This window comes from Empidonax traillii, unplaced genomic scaffold (genome assembly GCF_003031625.1).
Source record: "Empidonax traillii isolate 1590-97213 ecotype Southwest subspecies unplaced genomic scaffold, ASM303162v1 scaffold1418:size113040, whole genome shotgun sequence".
In the NCBI taxonomy this organism is placed as follows: domain Eukaryota; kingdom Metazoa; phylum Chordata; class Aves; order Passeriformes; family Tyrannidae; genus Empidonax; species Empidonax traillii.
This window is the reverse complement of record NW_020956611.1, coordinates 1-19,451: the sequence shown is the minus strand read 5'-3', so window position 1 is coordinate 19,451 and position 19,451 is coordinate 1. Positions and strand designations below refer to the sequence as shown.

The window sequence follows — 19,451 nt, the reverse complement described above, 5'->3', positions numbered from 1 at the left end:
TTTTTTTTTTTTTTTTTTTGTCCCCCTGAACAGATGATTTATCTGATACCATTGCCTGTAACATACCTTAACATAACACATCCACCTGTAAAACGTTTTGGCAGTGGTGAGTAATCCCGTTTCTAAAGGTTTTGAGCACTGCTGATGGAGAGCTTCAGTGATGGCATCTGTAATGAGAGTGTTTTGGGACAGCAGCTTTCCTCCAAAAGAGGAGTCAAGGATCATCTGGGCTGAATGAAGAAGGAATGAATTCAGTGGGCAAGTGGGGTCAGGCTGACTCTGTGGTTTGAAATACAGCAGGTGAGACAACCAAGGCTTTGTAAGATTAAAAAAAAGATGGGTGTGAACTCAAATGTGACAGTGAGAGGGTCAGGGGCTCAAGGATTAGAGACAGTCATGGCTTAGGATAGGGAGACCACAAGCACGTGGAACAGTGCTGTCACAGTGCCAAGGTCAAAGAAAACAGATTCTGTGCATGAACCTCTGCCCTTGATTCCTTCAGCACGACACACCCTGGTGCAGCCAGTGGGGGAAACGAGGTCTGGCTTTGTCCTTGCCTCTTGTCCCATTGGCCCCTTCCAGTGTGCCTGCATGGCAGACAGGCAGAATGTCTCCCCAGAGGATCAGTGCCACACACATGGATTCACCTTTATGGCCTGCAAGTCAAGAATTCTGCAAGAAAAAGATGTGATGGGTTAATTTGGAGATTCCCACCGAGCATTCCCAGAGGAAGCAAACCTGCTGGAGCGAGACAGCTCTCCTGGAAGGTGGGAACACTTGGCAGAGTGCCCAGGCCAGCTCAGGGGCAGGAGGACAGTGCAGGACTGCAGCAGTCACCTCTGAGGAAGAAAAGGTGCACTTCTGCAAGTGGACATGGACCATCCTAATGAATTCCACATCAAATATTTCACATGAGCATAATGAAGTCCAAGAGAGCAGCCAGTCTCTGTGGCAAAGAAAACACAGCACAGCTTTAAAAAATACTGATTTTATTCATATGTTCTAGCCTATTCAACACTGGATCACATTGGTAGGAACAACCACAGATATCTAATTACATGACTTAACAGGGTCTTGCCTGTGCAAGGTTGGGTTTGAGTCAAGCACATATTATGGCACCATCAATAAGGACAATGATTGCTGTTCAAAGCTCAGTTGAGTCCCATCTCCCTTGTCAACTTCCAAGCCCAATAACCTCTTCTCCCTCCGTGTGTGAGACTGCCCACCAAGAACTGGGATTCTCAAAGCCTGAACCCAGCAAACAGCCTGAATCACGTGCTCCATCTAAGAAATTCTCTGCACCTCAGGTTCTCTATTGGAAAGGCTTCAGGTTTTCATCGAAACAAACAGAAAAACCCTACCATCAACTAAAGACAGAGCAGGTCTCTTGGGAACAGGGAGTACACATTGCCTGAGGACTGCAGCCTCACATCCATGCTCAGGACTGCTCAGAAGACCTGCTCCAGGAGCAGCTTCTAATCTGGCAGCTCAGGGTTTCTCCTGTAAGCCTCTGGCAGGTAGTCAGGATGTCACAGCTTATCAGAGTTCAGACCCTCAGGTATTACAGCCCAGCCTGTTACAGCTGCCAAGGCAGAGTGAGCTGCCTTCTACCTCTTGTCCCTCACACACTGACTGTGAAAACTGCCAGACAGGCTACAAGCCACTCATGAAAATAGAGAAAGTGTTATTAATACACAGTTCCAGGGAACTGGGCGCCCAGCATCCATCAGACTAACTTCTGAAAGTCCCAGTCATCCTGCTCACTCCACTCCTCAGTCTCTCCTCTTCCAGAATCAATTCTTTCTACCCACCCTCTCTTTCTCCTGTGCAGAGAACTGGCAACACACACACGGTGGATCCACATGTGGGTATGGAAATTCAGCTGCACGACTGACCTTTGCTGCTGCCAGAGGCAGGGAATTCCAGGCCAGAGCATCCCTCTCTGCCCTTCACTTCTCACTGCTAATTGGGTTTTCAAGCAGTTTCAGCACAGCACAGCATGGACTTTGGGAGCTTGAAAAGCAACAGAGGCTTTTATCACAATGGTGCAACAGGAGAGAACTTCAGAGCGTTTTCTGGGGACGCCAAGTACAATTATACCGTAATTTCAGAACTGTCTGGCTATTGTGTCTTCTAAATCACACAAAAGACTACCACAAACAGTGATATTTCAGTGAAAATCTCTATGGCCACTGAAACTAAGCCACTAACTCCTTTAGAGCAGGCAATGGACTCACACGTTCACAAGAACTGACTGCACACACACCAAGCAAGACGTTTTGTGGGTAAATGAGAAACACCTCTAGTCTGGGCCCATCCCTTACACAGCAGATATTTTGCATGAACAGGAACGATTGCTACCTGCAGTGCTATGTGAAACACCCACCTTTTATCTGAGCCATGAAATCACAGTTTTAAAAAAAAAGCACAGTAACCCAAGGCCAAAAGAGAGGCAGACAGACAGACAGACAGACAGACGGACTTCGGTGGCTTGTTCAATTCTCTGGGGAGAGCTATTTGCTCTTCTAAGTGATGACCTTACCCATCTGCCAGCTCTGGATCTTCCACTTGAAAAAAAAGGTTTAAAGGAAGTTTTTTGGAGAGAGTCTTTTGGAGGTGTCCTGTGCCATTCCCAGCTCCCCACAGGACTCGCTGCTTGTCTGGGGTTTCTGATGAACAGCTCACAAATTGCTGCAGTTGAATCCTGGTTTACTTGGTTTTCCCAGGAGTGAGACATGTTTGAACGTTGCAGGGGATTCTCCCTGGCTCCTTCCTCCAATCCCTGCTCACATCTAGGTTCAGTTTCTTTGATCTGAGAATGTTGATCCCTTTAAAGGCAACAGCACCAAGAAAACCGAAAAGCAAGGAAAACAGTTTCCTTCCATAAAGGTTGGACTCCCTGCACAGAGGGAAACATCACCAACTCTACAGGAAGAAGATGCAACCACCTCTTCTGCAGCATCCAGCCTTGCAGCATCCAGAATCCAGCCTAGCAAGGAAAAATAAAAAAAAAAAAAGCATTGTGTTTAAAAAAGAAATGCCCAAGACAGAGGTGTTATTTCACAGGGATCACAATCAAGACATGTCAACCTAAGGGTTCATTTCCTAAGGAGAAAGTCTCAAGGGACTGAATTTGAGATTTGCTGTCAAGATCACTGCAGCTGGCTAAAACAGAAAGTGCTACATTTCTTTGATGCCTAGTGGGATTGGATTTGGGGGGGGGATTTTTCCTTACATCTCTTCTTGCAGGAGATGAAAATACCTTTTTAATACATCAGAAGGTTACAAAGTTTGTTAGGATGCATTGCAGTGCTGTGCTCTCCAAGCCTGGAGACACAAGGTCTGACTTCTACTGCAACTGGGACTTTGGGCATCCCCACAGCCATTTTCTTGGTGGCTAATTTTGAGTCCTTTTAAGACAGATCTGCATGAACAATTTGGCTCATAAGCCCCTTCCATGCCAGGGGCAGGGAACTCTCTCGGAGCAAGAGAAGGAATTTCAAATTGAAAAATGTTTATTTTATAATTTCAAATCAGATCTGAAACAATTTATTAGGCCAACAGATGGAAAACAGGTTGTGTTTGCAAGAACTTTTCTTCCTTTAGAAAGAAAAGTTGTCACACTTCACTTCCATGAAATACAGTGTACCTGCCTCTAGGTCCATCTATGCTGGTTACACATGGAGCCCAAAGGGCTGTTCATAAGCTATTAAAAATATCAGCAGCTCTCCACAACAAAAGAGGGAGAAAGATAAAGAATGACTGTTCTTACTCAGTATTTTCTACAGAGACAATTCCACACCCCACTCAGTGCAGGAGTGTCAAAGCAGCTCATTCCACTAGGGAAATATGCATTTTCTAGTCCCTGTTCTGCTGCAGCTCCTGCCACTGCTTGACAAGGACTCAAGTAGCCAGAAAAAGAACAAGAACAGGCTATAAAAAGTGTACCCTGGGCCAGAAGGTTGGCTGTAACATTGCCAAAGCCCAAAGGAGCAGAAAGAAGTGGGAGAAGCATCAGAGGCTGGAGAAGCCTTCTAAGTGAACGAGATTTGCCAAAAGCTCTATCTAGATTCCAGAAGGAGAAAATGTCAGCAGCACATGAAATATATAAATATGCATCCTTACATAAATATATATTAACATATTCACGCGCACACAGAAGGGACATATTCAAGCAGTGATTACAGATACACAGAGATGAGCAAGGTATTACAAGTAATAACGTGTAATAAGGAATTTGTAAAAGGCATTTGCTCCTCACAAAGTTTTCTCAAGGGGGAAAAAAAAAAAAAAAAAAAGCCAGGTCTACCAACAGAATGTATGGCCTGCCTGCTCTGAGTTCACCAAAGTTGTGAGAAATCTCTGCTTTACAGGCTAAATATAATGCTGATCTTCAAAGCAAAATTCCCTTGGCGAGTTCTCTTTCATGTGAGCCTTTTCCTGTGGATTTATATGCTGGGAAGTTTTCAGTCCAGGGATTACAGAGAGTGAACAAACTGAGATGCTAAGGCTAGTTCACAGTTCTCACAAGATTCAGAGCAGCAGTAACTCTGGATCCCAGTGACTGCCTGGAGCTTGGTAAGGCAGAGACCCCATCACACAACTCAGGGGCAGAGAGAGGTGTCTGCAACAGCTGCATTAACTGAACCCACGACAAATCCCTGGATTTTCCTGCAGAGGGAACAATCCCAGTGGTGTTTGGTCTGATTCTAGTTTTAGTTTTACACTCATGGATCTGATGTGGATCTCCCCAAAGTCAGTAGAGATGTTCCACTGGTAAAGGGGAGAGGACAAGAGTCTAAATATTCAATGTTTGATATCCAGGATCTCCTTTTATCCATCGTGGGTATTAATAACCCAACAGATGCTTAGAAATTGTAAAATCCTGCTCTGCAGGGAGAGGATTCCTGCTCCTTTATGGTTTCTAAATGCATTCAGTAAAGCTCCTTGGCAGCAAAGAAGACTCCTCTTGCACTGCAGGTATTGCAGGTAATGTCATCTGTCTGTCCAAAGTAAGGGTTGTGCAAAACTTAAAACCAGTTGCAAAAGAAACGGGGTCTCAGCAGATAAAAAGATGAATGGCATAAAAAGGTTTTTGGGGTTACACATGAAAAAAAATTTTTCTTGAAGCATTTGTAAGCCCAAGTTTTTCTGTACCATCTTTCATCATCTGTTGTATAAACAAAGGAACTGCAGGGATCAAACACTCCAGCATTAAGCAGATGTCTGCAAACAGCTTAGAAAGTATGAAAGAGCTGTTATACTCAGTTATAGCATAACACATAATCATTTAACAATGCAAATATTGGGAAAAACCCAAACAGCGAAGCCACAGGACAGAAAAACTCACATTTTAAATCTGTCCAAGAAGCAAGGGTTTAGCTTACACACCACAGCAGTGAAGGACTGACATGAAACCAGGGACTAGATCCAAGTTTATAATAGTGTTTCAAGGAAAGCACCATTAAAATAATGATTAAAATAATGATTACCATCACTCACACAGAGAAAGGGATAGGAAAGACTTTGACTGGGCCAAAGGAATGGCAGATGGACCAAAGAAGATTTTTCTATGTCTGTAATTCTATAAATGTAAAAGCAATCAAGTACCTAAAAGGAATGGACATTAAGAAAAACAGGAAGCATAAGATAAATGAAATACCAAAGTACTCCTTGCCAGCCTATGACTTACTCATCACTCAGTTACTGCTTACTTACTTTTAAATACTATTTAAATGTAAAGTACAAACCTAAACCAAGAATTTCCAAAATTTTCTCAGAGGCTTTCTGAGACCAGTCACATGAAACAGCAGATGATGTTCTGGAATGGGATGTAAACTCACCTGGGCAATTTTTCAACCCCATTTCAGACACCTTCCACATTTATGATTCGAAAAGACTCGTGTTCAAAACAGAACTGACGCCTCCTGCTAACGTGGAGGATCCCTGAACCCTTCCCAGTGATGACAGATCCAACCCCATTCAAATCCTATGTGCAAGTAAGAAGCAGATCTCCAGACAGGAACAACTCCTAGCAAGTTAATTGAGAATAATTTCAGGCCTTGAGTGTCTCTGGGGATAGCAAAGACGTGGGGAAAGTTATTTCAAGTGGATATAACTCCACTGAAGCAAATCTTACTTGCTTTCCTTGTGACAGACCCGTGTGGAAGTCAGGTTATTACACTGAGCAAAGATAAGGGAGAGATGATTAAACAGACCAGATCCAATGTATTTATAATGCCCTTCTTAAAAGAGGAAAGCAGAAAAGACCAGCAGAGTTGTGGCTTGAGCAGATTCTAATGAGAGGATGAACTCCTTCCACGTCCTGCTACAGTAAAGGACACTGATGCAGTGGACTTGTAAAATCAGCTGGTATTACTAAGTGGAAAGATGCAGAACTGCCTCATGTGAGACTGGCAGTTTTAGCTTGACTGAGTGAATCAAAATACTCAGGGAAATGCCCAGTACTCCATCATCCCTCCCCAGATTAAATCTCCAGTGTAACCCCAACACAGTGCTGGCCACGTGCAGCTCACACTTCTCTCCCTGAACTCCCCCTCAACTTTGGAGCACATGTTGTGTTTAATTCTGACATTGACAGCCAAAAAGGACATTGCTGGATTTAATGACATTGTGCAAAGACTATATTGATTTCCTCCAAAAAATGGGTGATGTGCCCAAGTCCCACCTCCATTCCATTTTACGTGTTTAAATCCAATCCAAGCCTAAAAGCTTGTCCTCAGCTGCCACTGGAGCAGCTCTCACCTCCAAACTTCTGGAGACAAGAGAATACTGGCAGAATGACAAAACAAGGCAGATCCACCAGGCTGCTGGTGGGAAAACTCTCACCCAGGGAAGAAGGAGGCAGTGAAGAGCAGGAGGTCTCATTCTATTCTCCAGGGAGTACTCTGGTGGCCAGGGGTCTCTCCCAGCAGTGTGAGTCCTGCTCACTGTACAAAAAGAAGCTGCTCTCTCTCTCTCTCTCATGTCTTGAAAGAGCCAGTCCACACTCAGCTTAAAAAAAAAAAAACAAAAAAAAACCAAAAAAAAAAAAAAAAAAAAAAAAAAAAAAAAAAAAAAAAAAAAAAAAAAAAAAAAAAAAAAAAAACAAAAACAAAAAAACAAAAACAAAACAAAAAAAAAAAAAACACCACCAACCAAAAAAGGCATCTCTGTTACCAGGGAAGGTTTCTGCCCCTGGGTCCTGCTTCTGCACAGCCAGGGTGTAGAGCTGCATGAACACCGTGGAGGGTCCATGGCACACCCCAGCACTGACAATTCAGGTAGGTCTGCAGTAGCAAATGAAAGGGATGAAATACCTTAAATGCTGAGGCAGAGTTAACTTTCCTCACACTGATTACTACAGGGGTCGTGTTCTGGGTTTGGGCTCAACACAGGGTTGATAACACAGAGATGCTTTTTGCTGTGCTGGCACAGAGTTTGTGCTGGATGTTTGGGGTGATGGTGTTTGTCTTCCCCAGCCCCTGTTATGTGTGATGGAGCCCTGCTCTCCCAGAGGTGTCTGAGCACCTGCCTGCCCATGGCAAGCAGTGAATTAATTCCTTGTTCTGCTTGCCTTGTGTGCATGGCTTTTCCTTTCCCTATTAAAGTGTCTTTATCTCAACCCAGGAGCTTTCTGGGTTTAAGCCTTCCAGTTCTCTCCCTGATCCCGCTGGTGGGGCAGTGAGGGAGCAGCTGTGGATGGGGTGACACCACGACAACGGCCAACCCCACCACTGCCGACACCCTGTCCCACTGCACAGGTGCTGCCTTGCCTCATACCTCCCTGGCCCACAGGATGGCACTGTGACACCCCACAAACTCCTCACGGGCTCTCGGTGGCACTCCCTGACAGCATCAGTCAGACTTTTTCACGCCGCATGCTTTCCCTTCGAGTTTTCAGGCTTTCCAGAATTCAGTGCAGTTCTGCAGATTCTCCCACGCTGGGGCTTCGTTTTGCCCACAAATATCACCTCCCTTCCTGGGAGCACTTTGCTTGAATAAACAACAGTGATCTTATCCCAAAAAAGATCACAAAGGTCAATTATTTCAGCTTAAAATAGCCGAGAAGATGAAGCAACCTGAGCTTTACTCAACTTGAATCCAGCCTTCCTTATCAGCCTTAACTTCAGTTCTAGCCCTCGTTAAATCCTCATCTGTTTTATCTTCACTGCTGTTTTAAATGCTTTTTTTTTTTCAGTGTACCCAGGGAACCAGCACACAAGAACCCACCAAAACATTACAGCTGGGTCTGCAGCAGAGGCAAAGACAACACTTGCTGAGGATAACAGCCTGCTGGGGGACAGCAGAACAGCCACGGTCCTGCCTTCTCTTGTGATTCCCTACAGGGAGCACCAGCCTGCCCACAGACTGGTGTGGTGCTGTGGCAGATCTGACAGTCAAAACTCAAAAATATTCAAACAGGAACTTCAGTCCCGCTTTGAAACACTGAATTTTCAGGATAAACTGGTCTTGTTTCCTAACCATAATGAAAATTGGCCAGCTGAAAATAAAAAAAGGCTTCTGAAGCACCCTGTACCACACTGCCTCGTTGGAAACAGAAATAAAACGTGAGAATTTGGCTCCATTTGGCTGACACCAAGTCTCTGCATGAGCAGGGCTCTTAAAACATTTCAGCCATCAGAAAAAAAAACCAAACCTCCTCTTGCATCATGGTGGTCACAAAGACATGGCAACAGTCCCTCTCCAAAAACATAAGGTTGTTGTGAGACTCATGCATTGCATGGAAGACTCAGGCACCTCAATGTGCTTTGGGACAGTGAGCAACTTGCAAGGCGATTCATCTGGGCCTTTTTACATATGCTTGCCTCTGAATCACCGATATATGACTAAACACAAACCATGAAGAGCCGTAATTGCCGTTCCATGCACACTCCTATTCCTCTGAAAGATCATAAAGGAAGAAAAACCGGCAAAGAATTTAGGAGGACTAGTTCCTAACAACGACAGTGAAAATCTGCAGGGGGAAAAAAAACCAATCTTGCTGGATTCAGAGTGCAGATTTGACTGCTCAGTACCAGTCCTTCACAGCTGGGGAGCTGACAAAAATCTCTGAAAAGGATTGTGTGAACTCCTCCCATCTCCAGCAAGTTTTCTTCCTCTGCTTTACCACCTTGGTAAAGGTCCCTGAGGTCCAGGAGAAAAACTTGTTTGAACTTCCTCCTCTCAGACCTAGCTGTGGAGAAGCTGATCATGTCAGCCTCTTATCTCCACAGAGCACTCCCTGAGCTCTCAATTCACCTCACAGTGGGTCAGCCCTGGGCTTTGCCACGCAGAAATATTTTGCACGCTTTTAATTCGCCAGGCGGCCCGGGAGGGAACGGAGAGCCACAAATAAGGGGGCTGCACCAAGGGTTTTGTGTTTGTTTTGTATTTGAAGTATTGGAAAGATCTCCATGTCTAAATGGTTCAGGAAAAAGAAGGAATAAGTGGCCTGATCCCGCCCTGTTTTATTGCCAAGGTACTGAGATGTGTGGGACATCCAAAGGCCCTGTGACAGCAGCGGGGACTGTCCCCAACCCCAGGATTTAATTACCAAGGCCTTCCTCATTAGGTGGTCTCTTAGCTAAAGAAAAGCCTCACACCCACCTTTGCTGCAATTGCTAAGCAGAAATGCCAGAGCCAGAAGTACCAGTGGGTGTTTTTTTTTCTGCTATGTAGGTTCTGAGACTGGGGATGGAAAGATGCACCAGCCTCCAAAAGCCATCAGAGCTCTGTCACAGCTGCAGCTGGCTTGATCAACATGTATTCAGGCATCTTCTATGGAAATGTTGATTAGTGGTTGCCATGCAAAGAACTCCCAGCTCATCTTCTCTGAAAACCCCTTAGTTAAGTGTTAATGGCACTTCACAAATCTGCACAGGTTTGGTTTTTTTTTTTTTTTTTTTAAAGAGCCAAGAAGAAGGTAAATAAGGAGGGGAGATATAACACATTCCAGACAGCACCTTCTCCCTCCATTCTCAATTCACCCAGAAAATTTTCAGTAATAATTTTTGGTGGGTTTTTTTCCCCCCTTTCCTTCCACACCCCCCGTCCCCATTTACTCTCCAAGTAAAAGATCCTAAGAGATGGCCAGCTGAATGGAAACAGGAGGAGCTCAGGATTCAAAATGTCACGTCCTAGCAAATGTACCTTCTTTCCATACATTTTCCTTAAAAAAAAAAAAAAAACCCAAACAAAAAAACACGAAACAAAACCAAACAAACCAACCACAAACACAGCATAAAAAAAGGACAAATATTTGGAACATTAAGAAAACGATCACGCACACTGCAAAATTTTCCACACGTGCCTTTTGGAAAGAAAACAAATATGAGCTGGAACGAAACCTCTCTCACAAATATTTCTGATTTTGAGGAAGTATTAAAGCATTAAATAATAAAATCACCAGGACTTGGTGTTTTGTAGGTAAATGGGTGCAGTATGGCAAACAGGCTGGAGGACACAAGAAATGTGGGAGGATCTTAAAATTTCTCATCTCTTTCTTCTCTTTTGTTTACTTTGCCCCCAGTATTTTCCTGACTAGAGGAGTCTTGTCCATCTTTTGCTAGCCTAGAAAACTCAGCCTCCTCCAGCTTCCACTTGCAAAGCAATTTCCATTCACCTGATTGTTCTTGCTTTTCTTCTGTGCATCCTCCCTGGCCAAATTTAGGTCACCAACCATTCACACAGCATTCCAGAGGAGGCCTTACAAAATTAATACTTCCCAGGTGATACTGAACATGCTTATTGAGACTTTCAAAGACTACACCTGCAATTTTTATGGCTGCATCACTCTGGTGGCTCAGTGAGTGACACAGGCACCCTGGCTGATTTAAGCATCCCAAATCTTTCTCTCTGTCTGTCTCCCACCAAAATCCCTATGACATTAATTTCTGTGCTATTAAATACCTTTCCATTTCTTTAAAGTCAGCTATTCAGTCATGTAGTTCTGTGTCCTAATCCACAATGTTGAAGATGTCACTTGGGTTACTTCACTGCTAAATTTTGTAGTCTCCCAAGGACAGGGAGCTGTGGGAGAGAGTCCAGAGGAGACACCAAGATGATCAGAGGATGGAGCAGCTCTGCTGGGAGGAAAGGCTGAGAGAGCTGGGATTGTTCAGCTGGAGAAGGGAAGCTTTGGGGGGACCTCACTGTGGCCTTCCAGGACCTGAAGGGAGCCCACAAGGAAGATGGAGAGAGACTATTTCCAAGGGCCTGGAGCGACAGGACATGGGGAATGGCTTCAAACTGACAGAGAGCAGGTTTAGGTTGGATATCAGGGAGAAATTGTTTCCTGGGAGGGTGGTGGGGCCCTGGCACAGGTTGCCCAGAGAAGCTGTGGCTGCCCCATCCCTGGCAGTGTCCCAGGCCAGGTTGGATGGGGCTCTGAGCAACCTGGAATAGTGGAATATGTCCCTGGCCACAGAACTAGATGATCTTTAAGATCCCTTCCATCCCTAATCATTCTGTGGATATAAACCTCTATTTCTTCTATTCACCCTGACCTGTCCCATCTCACGTGGCATTTTTCTGTACAGCATATGCAAAGATCCAAAGAGTCAAGAGTAGGAAAGATACAGCCCACTCTGTTTAAACTCAGTATTCCCTCAAAACAGAGATTCCGAAACCAGCAGATACACAGCCAACCTACCATGACCACAGCAATTTTCATGTCAGCCCTAACAGCAAAAACCTGTAGGAGGGGCAGAGTTTGTATCCACGTCTACCTCTGCCACCTTTCTGCTGTTGTATTACTTAGGACTTGCAATCACATTTCTGCAGCTCAAAACTCTCTGTATCCACGCAGAAAACACCCGAGCAAGAGGAAGGGATGGGAGAGCAGTCAAGAATTCAGGGCCAACCCTCTGCATGAGGAACCTGCAGACCACACGAGCCCCTGATCACCAGCCTGGATTCTGCTCCAGCCCTGGCAATGTGAGTGTGATGTCAAGGACACAAAAGAGCTGAGCGTGGCACAGCACTCGCCTGCACCTTCTGGTGTGACAATGGCACACCTTCCTGAGAGCTCCAGAGCACACAAAAGGACCGTGGTCCAATTCTGCTTTCAACAGGGATAAATTTGGAGTCACTTCACTGACGTCAGTGGAGTTATTCCAGAATTGCTCCCATGTAAAAGAGGGCAGCATCTGCTTTCTGAAAATGGATGCCATCAAGCTAATTGAAAACAACAGATGCATCAAGGAACAGCAAGAAGAGAGGGTAATGCTCCAGTTTTCTTGTAAAATACCATTTAATTTCCCTCTAAAGAATGTAAGAGTATACACCAATATGTACTGGAGCATACACCACTATGTACTCTGAAAGATAAACCTTCTGTTGGTGTAAAATTGTATAAAAGCTCTCAGGTGAATGGAATGTGTATCTGCAACACCTGAAGAGATTTCGTCTCATCATCTGCATTTACAACCCTCTCCTTTGGGCCTGATTCTTCTCTCACACTTAAATTAGGAATAGTACCCCTCCTATTTTTAAGGAAGTATTTATCCGACCTTGGGTAGAGAGCAGAATTCAGGCCTCTTTTTTCTTCAAACAAACAACAGCTGAATTCGGTAATTTAATGGGTACATTTGTGATTTACAGCATTTTTTTGACTAAGGATCTTTCAGAACTTTATACCACTGAATAAATACCTTAGTGAAAATAAAGCCAAAGAGGGACTTACTGAATCTTCAGGGATATTCTGTGTGAAGACAAAAGTTTCCCACAAATCTTTTCTCTAATGAATAGTCAACAGAGCTTCAGTATTTAGGGTGACCATGGGAGTTGATGAGCACTTTCCCTCCTGTAAATCCTGTTTTTTCCTTTCACTAAGGAGTACCTCTACATTGCTTCAGCCCCTCTTATTAATTTGCACTACAGACAACATGGATATTCCCAGTGGTGAGGGTTTATCAGAGAATGTTCATGCTTCAGCAATGTAAAACCCACTCTAATCACAGCCACGTGTTTCCCCCAGTGTAAAACCATGCTATGATATGCAGGCTCCTGCATCAGCCAACAAGCCCCAGAGAGACTTCCCTGGATCAAAGAAAAACCCAAGGAAAGCACGTGGAATTAACAGGTACTAACAGCACAAGCTACACTGGAAAACAATTAGTGCAGTCTCTGTCTGCTTTCCCAAAAAAAACAAACACCACTTTCCTGGATTTATCTCCCTGGCTAGGCTCGTGTGTTTTTCAGGACCTGACCCTCCAAAAAGAAGAGCTCCTTCTTGAAGCTGGCAGGCAATTTCCTCCCCAACTGTCTTTGGTGGCAGCTCAGGACACTCAGCATTCACGGGCTCCTTTCATCAGGGGATTAAGCCTTTTCATCCTGCAAACACCTGCTCCCCTCCTTCTGTGTGAAGCAGGTGACTGCAATTCAGGCATTAGACTGTGAACCTGCTGATAACAGGGCTACAAATGTCTTCAGAACGGGATCTGTCTCTGGTGCAACTTCAAAGAGCAAGATGAAGAGCTCAAAAGGCTGTGCTTTCATTTACAGCAACGTAAACAGAGCTATCTTGTGCTTACAGGGCTGCCACAGAGGGCAGGATCTTCTTTGGTCTTAAACCTCCCCGTGGATTTCTCCACGTCCTGCCACCATTAAGAAATAAACAGACAAAATGCTGCTGCTCTCGTTTCTGTCAATATAAACTTTAAAGAGAAGCTTCACTTCGCTGGGCTCTACAGACTTACTTGGACTCAAGTCAGAGGAGCACTTTTGGGAAAGCTGTGGTTCAACTCCTGCTGTAATCCACAGATCCTCCCCTGGCATAAACAGGACCTCAAGAAAAAACAAACAAACAAAAATAAGCAGTTTAACAAACAGTACATAAGCACTGAGTTAATGCAGCAGATTGAAGTGGGATATAATCCAAGGTAGTTGTACTAAAAGGAGTTTTGCCAGCTTGAATCAAGCAGATGGTGAGGATCTGGCTCATACTATATTTTTGTAGTTTATAATTATCTTTCTTTCTTTCTTCACCTAGAACCAGATCCTCCCTTTAGGCTGCAAATCTTAATTATGAAACCCTTCCTCATTAGTTTCAAGAAATTCTTAGTCATTAATTTCACAGAACAAAAAGAAGCCTTACCTATTTCAGCTACAGCAGCAGATGCTGGAGCTGTTTATTCCTTTACTTTCAGGGTTGATGCTGTTCTTTCCATCACTCTACAGAAGACACTTCAGTCCTTACCCTCTCTCTTACTGCCCTGAATTCCCTTTATGCTCACTCTTCTTTATCTCCACAGGGATCCCTGTTCGCTGAACGAGAGGGCCGAGGAGAGAACACCCAGTCCAGCCACCTTCACCCCCAGGGCTGCTGGAGCAGGGAATTTTTATCCATGAAAGGGCCAAACAGAAAAATTGCTCCGAAATCCCGAATTCCAACATTTTCCAGACAGGAGCAGAATAGGAATGTCATCTTGGAGGGAAGTGCAAGAATCCACCGGTAATGCAGACCTTGAAATATCACAAAACAGGTCCTCATGCCTTTCACACTTACAGTTCTTAGGTGGAAAAAAAACCTGTAGTCCTCAGTAGAATTCTTTTCCTTCCTTCCTCACCTCCAAGGAGATGATTTCTGCCCTGCCCTGATTCGGTGCAAAACATCCCATGGGAAAATTCTCTGGGGAACTCATTGTCACAAACCAGCCAAGGGACCAGGAAGGAACAACAGTCTTTTCCACTGCAAAACTATTTCCTAAGTGAGACTGCTGAAAGACGAGTTTCTGATTTTTTTCACGTGATGTTTTAGCTTGCATTCACTGGGCACCCAGATAACTCTACAACCACGGGCCAGCTGTCCCTCAGCTCCTTGGCTGAGTGCTCAGATTGTCCCTTCACACACTCTCCACCCCTTTGTGTACGAATAAAATCTCTTCCCATCCCCAGGTTTGCACTCCCTTCTTTCCAAGGCTGGCAACCGTCCTGAAGTTGGACAGGACAAGCTGTACACGATAAAAGGCGATGGGATCATCTTCAGGAAGTGAGGAAAACGTCTGTGAGAATGAGCTGCTAATATCTGAAAACAAAATATCCAACGAGTGCTTTTGCTTGTAGCCACAGCCACGGCGTAGAGAGAAACAGTCCGGGAGGTTGTTATGGAAACAACTCCCTGGAGGTGCCTCCTTGGCTTCACAAGGATGTGCTCTACCTTCAGAAGGAAACAGCTGCAGAAAGAACCTCACAGATTTGCATTTTGAACGTTCAGGGGTGAGTGGTGCAGGCTGAGAACTTGAGGGAAAATTCTTGAAAGCATCTCTGTGATCTGGTGACAACGAGACCTCTGTAAAGTCGATGGCACAGGTGCCACTATGTCACTCCAGTCACAAAAAAAAACAAACCACAAAACCTTAATAAAAATGTCAAATTCCACAAGCTCAATAATATATGGTATTATTGATGACTCTGGGACTTCACTGCAGTTCAGGAGGTGCTTACAGAAGGATTTATATGCCCAAATGACTCCCAAGGTTACAATTCCCACGCTTCTGTTGCCTTTTGGCATTTCTCAATAGCTCTAACACAGAAAACCCAGGGAACAAACGCCACTCCTGCTTTGCACATTTTCCCACGAGCTTTCCTGGGAGAAATTAAAATCTGTGGATCACAAAATCTGCACAGAGCTGCCTGTTCACAACACAATTCCTTCGCACCTTGGGTATGCAACGCCCCGTGTCCGTACGGAGACTTTTAAAACCCACTAGAAACTCACTGCTGAATTTCTCCAGAGACTTCATGCCCAGATGCCTGTCATGTTGGTCAGGAGAACAACCTGTTCTGAGCAGGGAGGGCTCCTGCCTGCCAGGGGTAACGAGGGAAGAAAGGAGCACGGGGATTTTCTGAGGCAGGCTCAGCGTGCGTCTCATGACTCCTCCTGAACTTATGTTTTAACCTGAGTTTTTTATATCTTGCTTTGGGGAAACTTCTATCAGCTGATAGACTCAGGCATTAAAATATCCCCAAACATGGGCATTCTGCTAGGACAGAGCAGCAGCCTTGGAACATCCCTCTTGAACAGCTGGTTTCCAGCAACGGGAAATTTCCAGCAACGTTGCTGGTTTCCAGCAATGGGAAATTTGAAGGGATGTCCCTCTCTTGCCCTCACAGTAAAGATTTTATTGTAGTGACCCTGAAACACAACTAAGGACAACACCATCTTTTTACTGAATAAACTCAATGACCTAGACTTAGGTTCTTTTAGACAAAAATCAACAGAGATGCCACGGTGCTGATCCTTCCTCAGTCCCACTCATTCCCAGGACAACTTACCCACCAGCTGGTTACACTCTCCAAGGGATGCAGAACAGCTCCCAAGGCCCAGAGCTCCACAATCCTCTGCCTCAATCCCAAGAAAGCAAAGAGAAATTCTACATTATTCAGGCACACTCCTCTGAGCTATGAGCCCTCACCACATCAGACTGGCACAAGTGGCATTTTTGTCCTGATTTCAGCGAGAGAGAGAACGGAGATTTTAACATAATGGTTGTGTGCTGACCCCACGGGAGATCCCAGCACGCTAAAAACCTTGGAGAGGACAACAGGGCTCTGGAGAAATGGAGCAGGGTCAGGATTTGCACAAACAACTTCAACCATATGACCAGGGCCCAGATGAGGGGAGGCCACAATAAAAGCACTCCAGGCATGGAGCCATATCTCAAGATGACTGAAAACAGGCAGGGTAATGAAGATGCAAACAGAGCCCATCTCACAGCCAGTTCTGACTATATTAAAGTATATGGATGGAGCTCTGAGCAACCTGATCTAGTGGCAGGTGTCCCTGTCCAGGCAGAGGGGTTGGAACCAGATGAGCTTTTAGGTCCCTCCCAACCCAGGCCATTCTATGATATGCCTTTAGAATTCTTAGTTTCATGGCTGAAAAGCATTATATATATACATAAAATGCATTCTGTGTATTTTGCACCTTGAGATTATGTCTGGTTTATGTATTCCATGCAGTATGTAGTACATTCTAATATGCATACCATACAGGATGATGCAAGGCATTCATGGCTGCCTCTGCTTTCATACACATGCAGACACGAGAATACAAAACATACACTTAGAGTTAAAACAAGAAAGGCTTTTCCTCACAGAAAAAGTTGCCAGTAGAATCTGAAAGCATCCATTCCCCCTTTTCACCTGCTGGCAGCAGTTGAAACACTTCAAAGTTAGGTGTAAGGCAGAGCTGACTGAAGACTAATTGAATAAATGATCTGGGAAGCAAAATGTGCCTCTTAAGACAGAAATCTCTTGTCCCTTGGCAAACCCAGCACTGCAGGCCAAGCTACGCATGTCTTGCATTGCTGGCATACGCTGCTCTCCTAAATCCCAGTGCAAAAAACACTGCTGTCCCTTCCATCCACAAAACACCGAGCTCGGGCTGGATCAGTCCTACAGCAAAAGCGTCCCTTCCAGGCTGGCTGCTTCTCCCCTCACTTGAAACCCCTGCGTTTGTGCAGATAGCTCAGGGAAGTTTGTAACCTCAGCCTCAAATGTTAACGCACTTACCCTGGGGTAATTTATGCCCGTGTGAGTCGTTAGACCAGCGAGATCCTCCCCCAGCACAGGTGCAGCTTCCCCGTGCTGGGAATTTTTCAGCAAATTTTTCAACAAAATAACACCACCACGCAAGCTTCCCTCAGCTATACCACTGCTCAATGAAAAAAATAAATAAAAAAAAAACCAGTGGAGTCAACTGCTCTGACATGCCCGAACGCAGAGCTGGGTATCTGAGGCATAAAGCACCTCTCATTAAACACCACTGCGTGGAGATAAAAAATGAATTTACTCGAACGCGCCTCGCATCGGAAGGCACTTACCACTGTGAAGATTAGGTTGGTACTATAAAAGCCAATTAACATCAGGGGCACCGGCATAAATAAGGCTGAGATAAGCTCAAAACACAAGAGAATCTTCCCCAAGCCTGTTGATTGCTACAAGCCTGTTTTTGATACGTGGTATATATGGTCACAAGCAGTGAAAAAGCCTTCAGATCTATGCACTTTTTTTTTTTTTTGATACACAAACCAAAAAGGGGATGATCTCTATCATGCCAAGGGTTGCAAAGAAGGCAGGCATCTGCTTGCTGACTGTCCCCTACAGCTGCAGAGCTCCTGGCTGCAGCGTTTCCATTATTCAGAGGCGATGGCAGGGCAGGCGTGACCGATCCCAGAGCCAAGGGCACCGCCGGCACGGGAACCAAGGGCACGGCTGCCCTGCCAGATGTTTGCGGCCCCTTTAACTGTTCACTCCGCTGGATCCTTCAGCTGAAGGAGTGGCAAGGGCTTCTCTGCCGGTGGAGGAACAGGCTCGGTCTCAGGGCAAACGCTGGGTTAAAGGCAGTCTTCAAAAACAGAGAGGAAAATTCACAGGGGCGTGGGGATGACAGCTAGCACTCCACGGAATAAAGCGAGGACGATTCTGGCTGCACACAGTAATGAGAAATGGCAAATCAGGACAGAAGAGCCCATTATCACAATCATTCTGTTTACGGTATCACAATTCACAGTCTGGCATGTAAATGCTGAACAGATCCAGCTGCTTGTGGCCAGGCTGCTGTGCAGCAGCTCGCAGCTCCGTGTCTGGACCCAGGAAAACGGAACTGGTCACACCTCTGTCAGCATCTTCTTCTCTTTAAAACCCTGGTTATTGGGAGGAATGAAGTTGGAGTATTTCATGGACTCCAGGTCTTCTGCCTCCAGAAATTCGGATTTGCTGAGAGACTGATTACTGTCCCCCTTCTTAGGCTCAAAGAAGGGTGACTGTTGCTGGCCACAGGTGACGTGGGTGTACTGGCACTGCTCCTCGTGATCGGTCTCCCGGTGGTAGAAGTAGTTGAAGTTGGACACGATGACAGGGACGGGGAGGGCGATGGTGAGCACACCTGCAATGGCACACAAGGAGCCCACAATCTTGCCACCAATGGTCATGGGATACATGTCCCCGTAGCCCACGGTGGTCATGGACACCACTGCCCACCAGAAAGCATCAGGGATGCTGGTGAACAGAGAGTCAGGGTCATCAGTCTCTGCAAAGTAGACGGCGCTGGAGAAGAGGATCACCCCGATGAAGAGGAAGAAGATGAGGAGGCCCAGCTCCCTCATGCTGGCCTGAAGAGTCTTCCCTAAGATCTGCAGCCCCTTGGAGTGCCTGGAGAGCTTGAAGATCCTGAAGACTCTGACCAGGCGGATGACTCTGAGGATGGCCAGGGACATGGCTTGCTGCTGGCCCCCGTTGTTGCTGCTGCCCCCGGACTGTTGCTTCTGCTGCTGCTGCTGGGCCAGCTCGGTGCCCAGGGTGATGAAGTAGGGGATGATGGCCACGATGTCGATGATGTTCATGATGTTGCGGGAGAACTCGGGCTTGCTGGGGCAGGCGAAGAAGCGCACGAGGAGCTCAAAGGAGAACCAGATGATGCACAGGGTCTCGATGAGGAAGAAGGG

General features: G+C 45.5%; 1 protein-coding gene and 1 long non-coding RNA gene across 2 annotated transcripts; both read right to left on the bottom strand.

Moving 5' to 3' along the window:
* Positions 1-1,372: 1,372 nt before the first annotated feature.
* LOC114070031 lies at positions 1,373-16,027 on the bottom strand. Its single transcript, XR_003573861.1, has 3 exons — positions 14,099-16,027; positions 13,701-13,788; positions 1,373-2,989 (listed from the first exon to the last, which is right to left on the bottom strand). It is a non-coding gene; the product is annotated as an uncharacterized LOC114070031 (long non-coding RNA).
* Positions 16,028-18,028: 2,001 nt separating this feature from the next.
* Positions 18,029-19,448, bottom strand: LOC114070030 (potassium voltage-gated channel subfamily A member 6-like; the record flags this gene model as incomplete). Its single annotated transcript, XM_027907209.1, has 1 exon — positions 18,029-19,448. A coding segment is annotated over one exon (834 nt), but the record flags the coding sequence as incomplete, so codon positions are not given.
* Between the last annotated feature and the right edge of the window lie 3 nt (positions 19,449-19,451).